Source organism: Tetrao urogallus (assembly GCF_951394365.1).
Source record: "Tetrao urogallus genome assembly, chromosome: 8".
In the NCBI taxonomy this organism is placed as follows: domain Eukaryota; kingdom Metazoa; phylum Chordata; class Aves; order Galliformes; family Phasianidae; genus Tetrao; species Tetrao urogallus.
The window spans coordinates 22,049,378-22,064,685 of NC_136821.1; the positions used below are offsets into that span (position 1 = coordinate 22,049,378).

Below are 15,308 nucleotides of genomic sequence, written 5' to 3' on the forward strand. Positions count from 1 at the left end.
TCAAACAAGATGATGAAAACAACTTTAGAGAACATAAAACCTTTCACCTGGAGAAAGTACCATACCAGACTGGAAGAAAAAGCAAAATGGTGTGGGTTATTAGAACACAATATTCTCCTTATATACACCGTTTTTACTTCTTACCTCATACGTATGATCAGGTTTAGGAACAGCAATTTTGGAGACAGTGAAGTGAGGACTTGCTGTGCGGGGTCGCGGGTGTTCTATGTGGATTGTCTTCTCAATCTTGGCTTCTGTTTCTCTTTTAATCTACATGAAGCAATGAGAAGATTGTTGAGAATGTGATGCTGTTCTCTAAGCTGAAAAAGATCTCATTGAGACATAGTTTTTTGAAAATGATGGAATGGAAGCGAGTCTAACCTCTGTTGATACATGAACTTCCTTCTTTTCAGCAGCTGGAATATGTTTTTCAGGAGGAATGTAGACCGTTTTAACTTCTTTAGTAGCAACATGGTGTTCTGCTTGTGCCTCATGGTCTTTTACAGCATGCTCTTTATAGCCATATTCCAAAGTTTTGTGCTTGACATGAGTTTCATCTACTTGCTCTGTCTCCCAAGGTGATCTAACACGTGCCTGATCAACGGCTGCAACAACTGTAGCTACAGCTTCAGCCCTTTTTCCAGCTTCAATCTATGGATAATACAGGCAAAGTTTGTACAAACGCTCATCATTGTGTACTAAAGGTTTCCTTTTCTGGCAAATGCTTATAAACATATTGCTCAGTAAAAATTATTCAAGATAAAGAGATGGTGCATTCCAAACATAGATAAGCAAAAGTAATAAACTTTCAATGTGTTCACTCACAAATGCACTTCAGAGTCAGTAGATTCAAATATAGACTCATTTTCAAGCTTTATCTACATATATTCAGACTATAACTATGCTTGATTGCTTTATACATGTCATTATTTCTATCCAAGTCCACTTTTAATACTTCATGGATGAATTTATTACTACTTGTCTCTGAGTACAACAGCTATATAAATGTACACAATTTTAAAGTCAATCTGCTCATCAACTCCATATAAAATCTAAATGCTACTAAAAATGTGTGGAATGTGTCTGACATCTGACACAAATGTATTTACTAAGGAATACATCCACATAATAAAATTACCATACGCATATCTGTAAACTCCAAAGCTAATCTATGTTAAATGTTTTTACTAAAGAAGGAAAACTTGGCTTTCAGAGAAACTGAAAATAATATGTTTGTATCAAGAACTCTTTTATTCTCCTCTCTTTTCCTAACAGTTGATAAATAATGTCAGCTTCAATGTCATCAATGATATCAAAACCCAAACTTCTGCTGAGTCAGTCAACAGTAGATAATGGGATGTTTACTATTAACTGTCATATCTGGGTGTACTCCATAGCAACACAGCGTATGAAATGTACACCTTATAGATAAGAAAAAAACCTAATGGACAATTTCATGCTGATTTTAAAACAATTACTGTCTTAAAATAAATTAATACAAGCAAGGCAAAGTAGTGTTTAGGTTACAGGAACCTCAGTTCTGTTTGCTGCAAATTTCAAAATCATTCCTTTTACTAGCTTGAATTTGGCCCTCAGTTTATGCCTTCTAACAATTAATTTTAATCTCCTTGCACCCTGACTCCTTTGAGTCAGATTTGAATGTTACAATCTTTAAATCATATTTTATAACTGCATTGTATAAATGGATATTTTACTGTTTCTAACAAAGCCTATTAATTTTAAGCAAAGGGTTTTGGCAATTCTCATCCGCAGATAAGAGATCCTATGCTATACTATGCTAGAAAAACTTTCTACTGTGGTAAATCCTACTAGAACAAAGCAGAATCAACATGTATTTAGTTGCCAAATAACAAACAAATAACAAACTGGATAGAAGTGTACTGATGGTAGAGTTTGTGCGTCATGAAGAACAATACAATCCAACGCTTAATTTACAGATGCTGTTTTGTCTGATAACGGCAAAATTGCAAGGACTGAGCTTGTAGAAAAGAGCACTGCAGATTCAGAAATTTCACTGAATTTGAAACAATTTGATCAAGTAAACACTATAAGAAAGTCATTGTTAGAGAGTAAATTTTCACAGAGACATCTGATCTTAGTCTGAAAAGTGGCACTTTCTGTTAGGGTGGGATAAAAATCTTGGTATCACTAGAAAGTTAATAATTCATTCACACTGAATCTATTATTAGAAAATCATTCCACTTAACAGGCATAATATCAGGAAATAATTTAAATGCATCCTATTGTACTCAAATAGCTCTTAAAAGGTGAGGTTTGCAGAGAAGGTAAGTTGTAACAGTGCATTTCACATCTGCCACAGCAGTATTCACCTGATCATAAGCTAGATGCATTTTTTCTTGCTTGGCTGTAATTTCTTCTCTAGTTCTGGACACTGTGACTGGCGCAATTATTTTCGGAACTACAGTAGTTTTCTTAGCTTCCTTTTTAATCTAATTGTTATAGCAGAAATAAAAGTTTCAGTTACATATGGTCTTGAAAAATATTTGAACAATGGGAAAATACTTTGGATGGGAACACAGGAGGAGAATTAAAGGGTTACATCCTTGTGCACTGCAGACAGCTCTCTATTACATGTAAGTATTGTTACACCTTAATACCTATTTAAGTAAAAGTAATATTTTTTAAAAAGTTAAAATGCATTTCAGGAGTCAGACAGTCCATTCCAAAAGTCAGTCCAAAATTATGGGCATCTCATTAATGAAAACAATTAGGAGAGAAAGACAGGGTGGTGTAACACAGTCTAATTAATGAGAGTTTGTAATGAGGTTTGTAAGTGGAATCAATCTTAGAAAGAAGTGACCTGGAAATGTACAGTTAGTATTTGCTCAGGGAAACAAAAGGTATGCTAAGAATAGAGGATAACAAGACAAACATGGCCATTACAGTGCCAATCACCTTTTCATGGCTTATGCTCACACGTTCTTGTTTGGTTGCAATTCCTTCTTTACTTTTTGATATTAAGACTGGAGCTTTAGGTTTATCAGTGGTAATCACCACCTTTGGTACAGAGGGTTTCACATCTTCCCTTCTTATCTAGTTTTATAGTGAAGAAAAATAATAGCAATCAATTATATCTGTCACCAAAATTTTTAAGGAAAGCAGGTCAGGATTTCAGATTATATATCAATAAGAGAAAAACACCACCTCTGAAATGAGATAACTCCTCTGTACAGATCAAGCGGTAGCCTATCTTATATGCTAGCTGAACCAAGTCCATTCAAAGTCCATACACTGCATTAAACTATATGTGAATTAAAGAATCTTTCCACTTCTGAGTTAATTGAAACATATCAGTGCTGTTTTGTAGAGACAGTAGATTTAAAAACGTGAGTTACTGATTCAATTTACTTCCATCAGTTGATGGAACTATTCCATTAATTACTTCAATGAAAAATGATTCCAGAATTTCATCTACCCGATGCATTCAGTTTTCATGTAAATATGAGCTTCATTAAATCAAGCTCTAGATATAAATATTATTGTATGCTGATAATTACCTTCACAATTTATCTTCATAAATCTACCTTCAGATGAAAAGCAAAGGTAGTAAATCATCAGATTAAATTCTGAGAATGCTAGCAACAAAAGCCATAATGCTTATAGAAACCACAGGAAAGGAGGCTACATTATTTCCCTGTAGACAGATCCACTATGAATTCAGCAGATTTGTACCTCCAATGCTGGACCTATGTCAGGAATAAGTCACTTTATAAAATTTTGGTTTTATAATCTCATCTTCATAAAAATGCAAAGGGAAGAAGCAGAGGACATATGATGAAGAATGAAGTATTTATAAGGTTATTAGAGTATAAAAATGAGTTAAATATCTACATCAGATTTACTCACTTGTTCATGAGAAACATGTACTTGCTCATGTTGGGCTGATATTTCTTCTCTAGCTGTTGATATTCTCTCTTGTTCTTTGGCTTTGTCTGTGGCAATTATTACTGTGGGTACTGGAGTTTTCTCTGGTTCTTTTCTTACCTGAATGTTTACAAACAAGGAAGTTTAAATTATGTATTGTTCAAAATATAAGGAGTGTGATTTTCTGTAAGTTTGGAAAGAGAATACAAGCAAAATGGATGCAAAACATCAAAATCTGATTTTCAAAATCATCTAGCATGAAAGCTAACAACATAAACAGCGTTCCTATACATTTAGCATTAAAATATAACACTGGAAAAATGTTTGCTTTGCTACTGAAAAGCAGTAATAATAAAAGAAATGGTGTCTGAGAAAAACTGTTCTGCATCATAATGAGTTTAGAAAAGTGAAGGATACTAAAACTACGTTTTAGGTAAATTTCATTTTGCCAGGAAGTTCTCATGAATATGTGATTTTCTGCTCAGGTGGATTTCTGTTTCTCAGTACTCTAAGTTACAGCTTCTTTCTTAGACATTCTAGTATACAGGTATTTAAATGTAACATTTAACTACAAAAGTTGGTCTTCCATTAAATCAAATTAATCTTACAAAACACATTCTAAAATAACCTGTATCCCAGTCACCTCCTGGTATTTTCAAAATGGATTTCAATGCAGAATGAGTTTTTCCCACTTGTTCTCACCCACAGTGCTTCCAACAAACAAAGCAGGCTGCAAATAGCAAGCTCAGAAATAAAGTATTAAAAAAAAAAAAAAAAAAAAAAGAAAAAGAAAAAAACTAAGAGATATTTCTTATGTCACTTCTAAAATGTAAACCAGCATGATAAGTAAACAATGGGGTTTTTCTAAGTTAAATTTTCAGAAGTTTAGATATCACATTCTTAAATATTAACTGTGGAAACGAAATTTAAAAAAGAATGACATCACCAAGGAGGGGTAGGAGAATGATAGCAATGTAAACTGGAAGAGTGAACAGGGTATCAAATGAGAAGATAGTTTTTTCCAGATGTCGCTCATATTTTTCATAGGTTGTCCACCATACGTTTGATTTTTTTAAAAAACAAGATAGGGTATGAAAATTACGGGTAACATCTGTATTCACCTTTTCACGAGAGATGTGCCTTTGTTCTTGTGAAGTAACAATTCCTTCTCTAGTTCTTGATATTACTGTTTGTTTTGTAGCTTTATCACTGGTAACTAGTACCGTTGCCTCCTTTCTCATCTGATTTTTATAGTAACAGACAAACAAAAGACCAAAGCCTTAAAATTCAGTTTAACAAAGAAATCATGAAAAGAGAAGGGAAAATAAGAAAGGAATGCAAATCAAGGAAAAACACTCCAGAAGAGTTATTTTATCCCTAGTGGGGAAAGTATAAATGAGGTATTAGATGGAAAAGTTCATCAGTGTAAGAAAAATGTTAGAAAGTAACTGACACGGGAGAATTTAGGAACACTTTCATAGACAGCATTCTTAAACTTGGAAAAAGTTTAAGAATAATTAGTTCAATCCCACTATGAAGAGAAGTGATGGCGTAAGTAATCCACAAGCAACCTTTAAAGGGAAGATGTTCCGTATGAGTCATGCATGCTTTGTGGTGAACAGTTTGTTAATTCCTCACATTAGATCAAGCCTTGCTTGCATGTAGGATGAAGAGATAAAGGGGAAATTAAAAAATGTCTGTGCTCTACTTCTACCTGCTCCTGAACAGGCTGAACATGGACTGCAGTCATTGCTGTCCTTTTAGCAGCTTGCTCTACAACACTTGGAGCTGGTTCTCTCACCATGGCTTGATCCACAGCAGCAACAACCGTAGCAACAGCTGCTGTTTTTTCACTGTCCCTTCTCACCTACATCAGTCACATCAAAAAACATTTTTTCGTATTATGCATACACACAGAAGAAGCACAAAACAAGTACACATACAGAATGTTGCAGTCCAGCATTTAAACATTTGCAGAAGAACTCTCTCAACTAAAGTTACACGCAAGTCTTTACAACATTTAGCTCATCTATTCAGCAGTAGTACATCCACAGACAGAGCAAAAACAGTATTCTTTCCAAAAATAGACTTTACCTCTTTAGCAGCAGCTGCAACCTCACCAGCAGCGGCACCACTAATAGTAACTTGTTCTTGCAGCCCATATCTCCCTTCCCATCTTTCTTCAGTTGTTATTTCAGTAGCACTTGTGGATAATCTGGTTTCCTTCATCTGGGCTTCAGCGGTTGCAGAATATCCTTCCTGCCTCCAAGGAGGAAGGACTTCAGCCCCAGGTGTCACTACCTGTGCTTTACGGATTGGTGATGGAGATTTCACTGGTCGAATAGGAGAGGTGGAGATTCTTCCAGCAGGAGAAACGGACCTAATGAAAATATATAGAATTCATGTAGTGTCATGACTATACTATAAAGAACATTGGCCTAAACTTGAATTCTTTCCCCCTTTGGAAGAACTACAAAGCCCTGAAGATACGTTTTAAAAGGCTTGTTAGGTGTTCTATTTGAAAGTTACATTTATCTCCTTTAGTACATGCCTTAATTTTTTTTGTGTGTTTTGTTTGTTTTCATACTCATCTGTGTAACCTATAGCTCAGATTCCCAAATTGAAATAAAGGTAAATGTAAAAGTGCATTTCACACAAGTACATACATTTAAATACAAAAATATATAATTAGTCTCCAATTCCTCTGTCTTCATTCTCCTAATAATGATATAAAAGGCATTTTTCAATATACTTTTATAGGCTTTCTAACTTTTTTCTACTTTTGCAAGGAATTATGTTATGTTGTATTTCTCAGATAATGGTCATGAATACTGCACCATTGCAGCAATAGGTGGCAGCAGCATCACATTAACTTCAAGATTAATTTTTCTGACATAATGCAGTCCTAAAAATGGTTTGACTAGCACAGGAGAATGAGACTTCTAGTTCCATGTACACTCAAGATGGCACTACTGAGTCACTCTTTCACCTTGATATCGCTAATTACTACCAATTCATTTCTGTCTGCGCTGTTAATTACCATCAGTAGGCAAAACTCATCAGCACATCTAGTAATGGCAATTTAGTTGAGGCTTTGCAGAGCTTGAACACATTGCTTCCCTAATGCTTGTGCTTCAGAATGCTGGGACCACAGGACTTACAAAACTATTGCCTCTTTACCTGTCTGTCATGAAACTATCAGGATCTTCCAGAACACAGGCCCTGCTCTTCAAATTACTCTCAAATTCCCTCTCAAAATCTTTTACATACGATTTTCAGTCATTACAAGCACAAGCCCATAGAACATGGGTGGTGACACACTGGTACAGGCAGGCCAGAGAAGTCATGGAAGAACCATTCCTGGAGGCGTTCAAGGCCAGGTTTGATGGGGACCTGGGCAGTCTGACTGGATGGTTAGCAATTCTGCCTGCAGCAGGGAATTTGAACTGGGCGAGCACTAAGGTTCCTTGGCTACCTAAGCCATTCTGTGATTCTATGACTAACCTGTGTTCACCATTTTCAAAAAGTCTTCCATTCTGTTTGCCACCCATCAAAGTCATTTTTCTTTTCTCTGTTTGTATGAAATAATCATAAAAGGGGAACTGCTCTGTTGGTTTTTTTCTGTTTCATCATGCACTTGGAGCTTTGAGTGCTATTTCGATTGTATATAAAACAATCAAATGGGATTTATTGTGTATAGGATTTTCTTCCATATGGGACAGAAAATTTACAGAAGAGAGTCACACACTTCTTTTTCAGCAGTGGCAAATATAGTACATTACATTTCAGAATCAGAATAAATTCGTGGTACCAAGTCAGTGCATTCTTCCATTTTATACTACGGCCTCATTCTGCAGTATTAAAGCTGTATACTGAAGTGATTAAAAGAGTGATATTGTTTGAAAGATGTTTACCTTACTGGTGAGGGTGTAGGTGCTCTGACATGTCTTACAGGTGATGGTGATTGTCTTACAGGTGATGGTGACTGCTGTCGTGCCATTTGAGCTTTTGCAGTAATTACTGGTGGAGTTGGTGATTTTGATGTAGGTCTAGGAGGCATTCGTGGAGGTGCTTTGTGTGGGAGCTGTTGGGCTGTTGCACCTTCTATGACCGTTTCAACACTTGTAAGTGATCTGGCATCAAAGTGGGCTTCAATCTTCTGCAATGAAACCAAGAAAACAAATCTGAGATACTGTACACTTAATCATCCACACTGAAGTTTTATATTACTTGTTTTTGAAAAATATACCTTTTCAATTCTGGCTTGTCTTGTTTGTGAAATCTGAGCAGTCGAAACAATTGTTTTTGTCTTTTTAGCAGGAACGGCTTCTTCTTCACCTTTTGAAAGAGAAAATATAGTCAGGAGAATATGCCAATAAACATGCAGTTGCAGAAATAAATGAGTACTCAATCTATATACAAGTGTATATAAACAATAGAGGAAGAATGAAGCAGCAAATGATTTTCCTGCAACATCTGTACACAAATAATTATGAAAACAGTTGAAATAACGTTTATCTTTTCTGCATTACTATGTTATTAGAAGTGAATTAATAAATAAATATAAACACATTTATTTTTGATTGGAGAATCAAGTTCTGGATCCCCAATGACTAAACATACGATCTGGAAGTCTGACCGAGGTAAAACCCAGTAGAAACTTCTTTGGGTAGAATGATTTACTGCTACAACTCTCTGCTAAGCAGTCTTCATTCTTACCAAGCTAACTTACAAGACCACATACAGTTACATAGTCCCATATACATATGTTATCAAAGTCAGCTTACAAATATAACCTTACAAAATACTGAACAAATTAAGAATAACAGAAACCCTTCCACACTTGTTTCTGTCTACTGTATACTCAGTTTAAAAAAGACTTGTGGTGAATCATGGGTCTTTTTAAAATTTCAGACAAAACCTTTGGCAAATTCCACCGGAGAGAATGATTTTTCAGAGGAAGTTAATAACTCTTTTAAGAGTTAAAATACCACTAATATAACTATGATGTAGTTGTATAAATATTGTATCTTTACAACAGTGCATAGTCTTGTTTTTATGGCTTGTAAATCTAGCTCCATTACCTTGAATCAGCAGTTCAGCTGTTGAAGTAGCACGTCCCACGTTATTTGTGGCATTTACTGAATAAGTGCCGGAGTCTTCAGGATATGCTTCTGCAATTATTAGGCTGTAAAGGTCTCCTTCTTGTAAAATTTGAAAATCGGGGGAGCTTTGGATTTCAACTCCATCCCGATAAAACTTCACCACAGGTGTAGGGATTCCAGTCACTCTCACATCAAGTCGAACTTGACTTCCCTGCCTTGCAGTCATGCTCTGTAGTCGTTGTGAAAAGTTTGGCGGTGCAGTTGCAGCTGCAATTTTATTGAAAAGTAGAAAAGTAATAAGAAGAATTGTTAAACAGAATTGTTAGGACTAGATATTTTCTCTAACACTAACTCTAAATGAGTTATCGAGCTAAACATCATTGAGATTTCCTTTCTGCAGAACTCTATCCTTCTTTAATGATTGGTTTGACTGTAGCCAGTGTGACAGATCAGACGAGTAGCAGTATGTACAGAGGCCAGAAATTTGTAACTGTGAATAAAAGTTTATGAAATGAAGATTATATGTTAAAGCGTGAAGGATGTTACTAGTAATTATTTGTGAATATAAAGCAGCCTAGACTTCATCTTATATGAGAATATTCATTACTATTATTCATTTCTTTGTTAATCACGTACTCTAAATTTAAACCTTTTCAACACCTGTGACACTTCTGCTATTGCTCTTGTCTCACATTATTACTAGAGAGAAACACTTTTATTGAGTTACCAGGTACCTGTAACAAGTAGCTCAGCAGTACTAGTTGCTTGCCCAGATCCATTGGTGGCTTGTATGGTATATCTTCCACTGTTTGCTTCTGTCACGGAGGGGATCACTAGTTTAGCGCGGCCATCACTAAACGAGATCTGCACTCCGGGCAGAGTTGCAGCAGAGAGAACCTGGCCATCCCGATACCAGCTCACCTCAGGAACTGGGAAACCTAGAGAAAACAAATAGAAGACAAAATGATTTTTGCTTGATACACATTTCCACGTCAGATGCCATTTTCTCAGTCTGTCCCTCTGCTGCCATCTATCACATGGCAACAAAATGTAACAGAACAGTGATGAAAAGGTTCAACGTCTACTGCCATACCACCACAATCTGCCTCTGACATCTGTAGACAACAGAATAAAATAGGAAGCTGTACTTTCGGAGAAGCCCTTGAACTTGATCATGTATACATGGCTAAAGTGGAGAATATTGTCATGGGCCCAGATTTATGATTATATTTCCAGTAACATAGTGATAAAAGAACTCCTTGTTAGAAGTAAGTTTAAAACACGGTAGTTTAAAGAACGATAGTATAAGCACAGTAGCAACTGCACTTAGGAAATTGCTTGAATAAAGAATGGATTGTACTGTTTGGCAGCATATATGAAAATTATGAGGATGAACTGATGCAAGATGATTGTTGCAACTGATGCAAGATGATTATTTGCTAGTGTCTAAGTAGTAATGTTTATTGCTAGCAAAATTATCCAATTTAATAAGAGACAAAATAAATTAGATTCTCCAGTCAGCTATTACAATCAGCTGATCTATTGTAGTTCAAATATAACTGTATTTTGTTGTCAAGCTCAAAAACATGATTCTTTTGGTCAGAAGAGCTCCACCTACGTCTGCATTTGGTTCTTCTCAGCTTGAAGTGGTGATCTTATGTTCCTTATGGAAACTCTCTTCCCAGTATTCAACTTAGTAACTTTATTGAGAAACCAAAACACTTTTGATAAACTAGCAATTTTATTTATTTTTAATGAGCTTCTCAAGGGGAGCAGCTACTTTAAACAGACAGTTCCAGAGCAAAATCTTTTCTTGATCTGGAACATCAGTTCTCCAAAATTAAAATCTGGGCATATTTACTTCATAGACTTCCTCGCTTAAGTGAAAACACTACAAATTGACTCAGGAATGAAAGACTGCAATTATTACTGCTGCTCTAATTCTCCCATTTCCACTCTCCGTTGTTTGGAAATCTCTAGGACCACAGAACTTAGATTCCTTTATGGATAAATCCTCTTATAAATGTATTATTTTGGGTTTTAATGTGTCAGGATAATGACTGCTTGAGAATAAAATGAAAGAGAAGCTGAGATATGTATTTGGAAGCTTTTACTCAATGTTTGTAGTCACACCAGATGGTTAGAAAAGTTTCAGGTTTTACTCACAGCTGAAAAACTAAGCACATATGTAGAATACAAACACTGAGAGAATTAGGTTAGTATTAAAAGAGTTTAGAAGACTAAAAGGTAAAAGTAGACTTAAGCATTGCTAATTTCACCAATGGAAGTTATTAAATAGCTGTGATAGGGATAGTATAATGCAATTTTGAACTACAAGTACAGGACAATTTGGGCATTATCACTGTAAACATAGCCTCTCCAGCAGATCTCACTGATTTGATCCTAGCTATGCGTTCTAAATTTCTGCATATCACTTTCAATACATCCTAAGCTAAGCAACTGAGAATTACATAGCCGATAGTGAACTGCTTGAAATGTTGCCAGCATCATTTATTTTCTTTGTCCAGTGTCATCTGATGATTACTGAACACAGATTGGTGCACTAGGTTGAACAGGGCATACATTAAAAAAGAAAAAAGAGGCTATTTTGACATCTCAAACTGTTACGTTCAAGAGATTTAAAGTTAAAAGTCATTCGAATAATCTGAACACAAGTACCATCCCATAAAGCTAGGGACCAAATTACACAGTCTTCAGATTATCACTATTAAAGAGAGATTTACTTTTATACATGACTTAAATTCTAACTACTGAAAAATTATTTTTCATTTGAAAATTACTCAAATTTTTTGAGTTAATTGCCAAAAAGAAGAACATGAATCTGAAGTTTCCGCAAGTTAGTGTTTAAGAAATTGAATTCTACTAAATTGTCCTGGCAATGATGTAAATGTTGGGACCTGCCAATCTATGCAAAATCTATGATTTTTTCAACAATATGTAGAGTGTAAACTCTGGCTTGCATCGGGTAATACATCAAAAATTCACTTATGCGGAAACATAAAGATGGGCACAGTTCTAACACCAGCAGCACTGCAAACGTTATAGACAGTGATGTGCTATCTCATGTCCTCTCAGTCACTGCTCACCCACTAGGGCTACCACTTGATTATTTACCACCTGCTCTAGAATTTACTGCTTTTGAATCATGGTTATTAAATGATCTGAGTTTTCTGAGTGTACAGGGAGATATTGGGTATTTTTATCAACTATCAGAGCTTCACATCATGTCACTTGATACACAATCTGACACAATATAGTTCATTTTTTTTCCAGTTACAGACTGCAAAATTGCATCACAAGTGGTTGCTGAGATCATGTCGGTACCCCTACATAAAGTAAGCTTTTCACGTTCAAATGGCAGCTCTGTATTAATACTTGTATATAAAGGGCAATGTTATCAGAGATAAACAGAAAGCTTGAGTTTCAATTTCAAAACCATTAATGAGTTATGGAAAAAACCAAACTATATAGCAGAAATAAAGCTTGGTAGTCCATTATTTATGCAGTTAGATCAAGAAACAAAGATTTCACTTTTTTATCTATTGGAAAAACTAAAACACTGTCATATCTGTCAGTCTTGGTGGATTTCTGTGGTGTAGGAAAGATAAAGAGTCTTACAATATGAGGTGAATAAAAGCTGACAGGAAATATTCTCACATAAGACTTGGTACTAAACTATACCATATTTACCATAATTTTAAACAGGTAAAAAAACCTTAAAGTAGGAAATCAAGTTCCCTTCCTAAGAACTTACTAGTATTCACATAAATGAAATGAGTTGAAATCACATGTTGAGAAATAGCACTAGCAATCTGATTAAGTCTGATTGCAAATATCTCTCTGTAAGGGTCAGTGAATTTGTTTGAAATTAAATTTTCAACTGAAAATTGAAATGCATAGACAACAAGGCAATTAACTGAAGAAGAGAGAACCAAATAGAAGAATATGGCAAGAAAAATTATTATGGATGTAGTCTACAGAAATAGAGGTGTTCAAATGTCTTCTGTGAACTAGAGCTCACCAAAATGTCCAAGTGATGAACCACAGTGGACCGCAGATGTCAGCGCTTTATAGATGGACAGATCATGTGTTCGCACCTGTCACAGAGCATCTGGGTAGTTCTAGACTCAGAAGAATTTTTTATGGTATGTGGCTTATCATATTGTTAATGCCTCTAAGACGGTATAATTCCCTCAGCAAGAACATGTGCCATTTCTCCTTAGTCACTGCTGAGGTCAGAGACATGCTTAGAACAGGGTGTTGGTTCTATGAAACCTGGTCTCAGGGTTTACATGTTGAGGGTCTTGGGTTTTTTCTACATTTTAGGGTATTTTGTGAGTAGAATGGCAAAATGAAATATCCTTTAAAATGTGGTGACATCTTTAAATTTCAGCAACAACTGTGAAGTTCTATTCATCCAGCCTTGTATTACAATCATGATAACCATATGCTTCTACTATCTGGCTAACCAGATGGACAACATACACCTAGATGTCATGATTTTAATTTTGGAGTTCTGGCAGAGATTAAGTAAACTCAAGGACACACAGAGAGAAATGCAGCTTAGCCAGAAAAATAAAAGGGTTAGCATCACATCAATGAAAAGCTGACTTCACTTTTGTGCCTGGGCTCCTCATTCCATCTCGTTATCATCCAAACAAGATTACCCTTTCTGCATTGATATGAGGGTCTCTAATTAGCACAGTATGCATTTTTATCTACATACCATTCTTTATGCTGTTTTCCCTATTTTTGATGATTGTAACATACATGAGAACTTAACACAAATCTCACTGGCAGGATGATTGGCTATTTCCTCGGAGCCATCTTAACTTTATGCAGAATGTTTGTGAAAACCTGACAGCACCTCACAGCGTTGACCACCACTGCTTGAATTCTGGTCATTCTGCACATTCAACTCTCAACATTATCCATTCAGATTATGAGCTATGCAAAGTGTTTTCATTTGTTTTCCACAGCATGAATGTTACCAATAACAACAAAAATTAATCTTGCAAGAATAAATCAAAACCTTACCACTAATATGAGCCTCAAAGGTTGCGGCACTACCCTCCAGTGCCACAACACTTTGTAACGGCTGCGTAAATGTTGGTGCTTTCGTTGTCATCTTTACAGGCACTCTGAAAACAACAAGAACATGATTAGAAATCACTGGTCATTTTGTTACTATACACACATCGTTCTTGTTGGTTTTTAGGAATATCTGTAATTAATTGTAATTATTCATTCCTAGTTTTAAATCACATTGACCCAGTGAAATGAGAAGAATGTAGATTTTTACAAGGTTGTGTAGCGAGTTAATCTTAGGGCACACTTAACTGAGTTGGATGTGAAACATATTTAGTACAGCTATGAATTGGCATTACAAATATGCAGCAGGAGAAAAAGTTCCACTTGACTCACTGCATGACCTTGAACAGGTCATCTAACCTCTATTTTTCCATTAATCTCCTTTACCTAAAGAGAAAACAATCTCTGTGTAAAAGTTCTTTGGAAGGATCTGAAAATATTTTGGTATTGCGAATTATTTGCATCCTCCATTGGGAAGATAACTAGGTCAGTAAGCAGCAATTTAAAATGTGAAGGTCTACTATCTATTTTAATAATCAAAAGTTGCCAGGAGGCTCTCTTTTAAAGGCAATCTGCAAGTAAGGAATAATTTCATTTTACACAGAATCATACTGGCATTATATAGATGCCGATAAAATTCTATTCTTTCTTAGAGAGTATCTCAGTGGAATTTTGAATATGGGGAGACAACCACCTTCGAAATGTGAGCTAGGGTATAAAGTAGCCGCTGACACTGATGGTTTGAACAACTGCAGACCCATGAGAAATCACAAAGAAAAATGGTTTGTCTTCTCTTATGAGACAAGATCTTACTCTGAAATTGTGCACTGTCACTAAAAAGGCTTCTGCATTAGAAGTATTTTACGTTTGCTTGAAACTATTTAGGTAGTGATGTTGAATTTAAACTCAAGGCTTTAAATATGCAGCTTTTAAAAACTTAGCTAGTATCTTCTTAACAGTGTCATTCATATAGTAAATTAAACTTACATTTTTTTCTCATTAAAAAAAAAAAAAAAAAACTTCCCATGAGTGTATCACGGTCTACTAACAAAAAAGTTAATTTCATAACCCTTTCAAACTCATTTCTCTTACACAAATTTCTGGTGCTCACTTTGGCTTTTGAACTTGATTATACGTCAGTTCCAGGCTTAAAAACTAATGAGAAGGTGAAGCGCCTTTCAAAAT

General features: G+C 35.5%; 1 protein-coding gene across 1 annotated transcript in view; it reads right to left on the reverse strand.

Annotated features, from left to right (window-relative positions):
• The window catches only part of TTN (titin), a gene marked incomplete at its 5' end in the record, with an annotated part of 236,845 nt that extends 222,685 nt beyond the window's left edge, over positions 1-14,160 (reverse strand). Inside the window, 12 exons of the mRNA XM_079538876.1 lie at positions 145-270; positions 382-651; positions 2,352-2,471; positions 2,938-3,075; positions 3,889-4,026; positions 5,621-5,773; positions 6,001-6,286; positions 7,821-8,065; positions 8,156-8,244; positions 8,991-9,278; positions 9,746-9,949; positions 14,070-14,160. Of these exons, the coding sequence (XP_079395002.1) occupies positions 145-270; positions 382-651; positions 2,352-2,471; positions 2,938-3,075; positions 3,889-4,026; positions 5,621-5,773; positions 6,001-6,286; positions 7,821-8,065; positions 8,156-8,244; positions 8,991-9,278; positions 9,746-9,949; positions 14,070-14,160 (2,148 nt within the window). The remainder of the gene's footprint in view (positions 1-144; positions 271-381; positions 652-2,351; positions 2,472-2,937; positions 3,076-3,888; positions 4,027-5,620; positions 5,774-6,000; positions 6,287-7,820; positions 8,066-8,155; positions 8,245-8,990; positions 9,279-9,745; positions 9,950-14,069) is intronic.
• Positions 14,161-15,308: the final 1,148 nt, after the last annotated feature.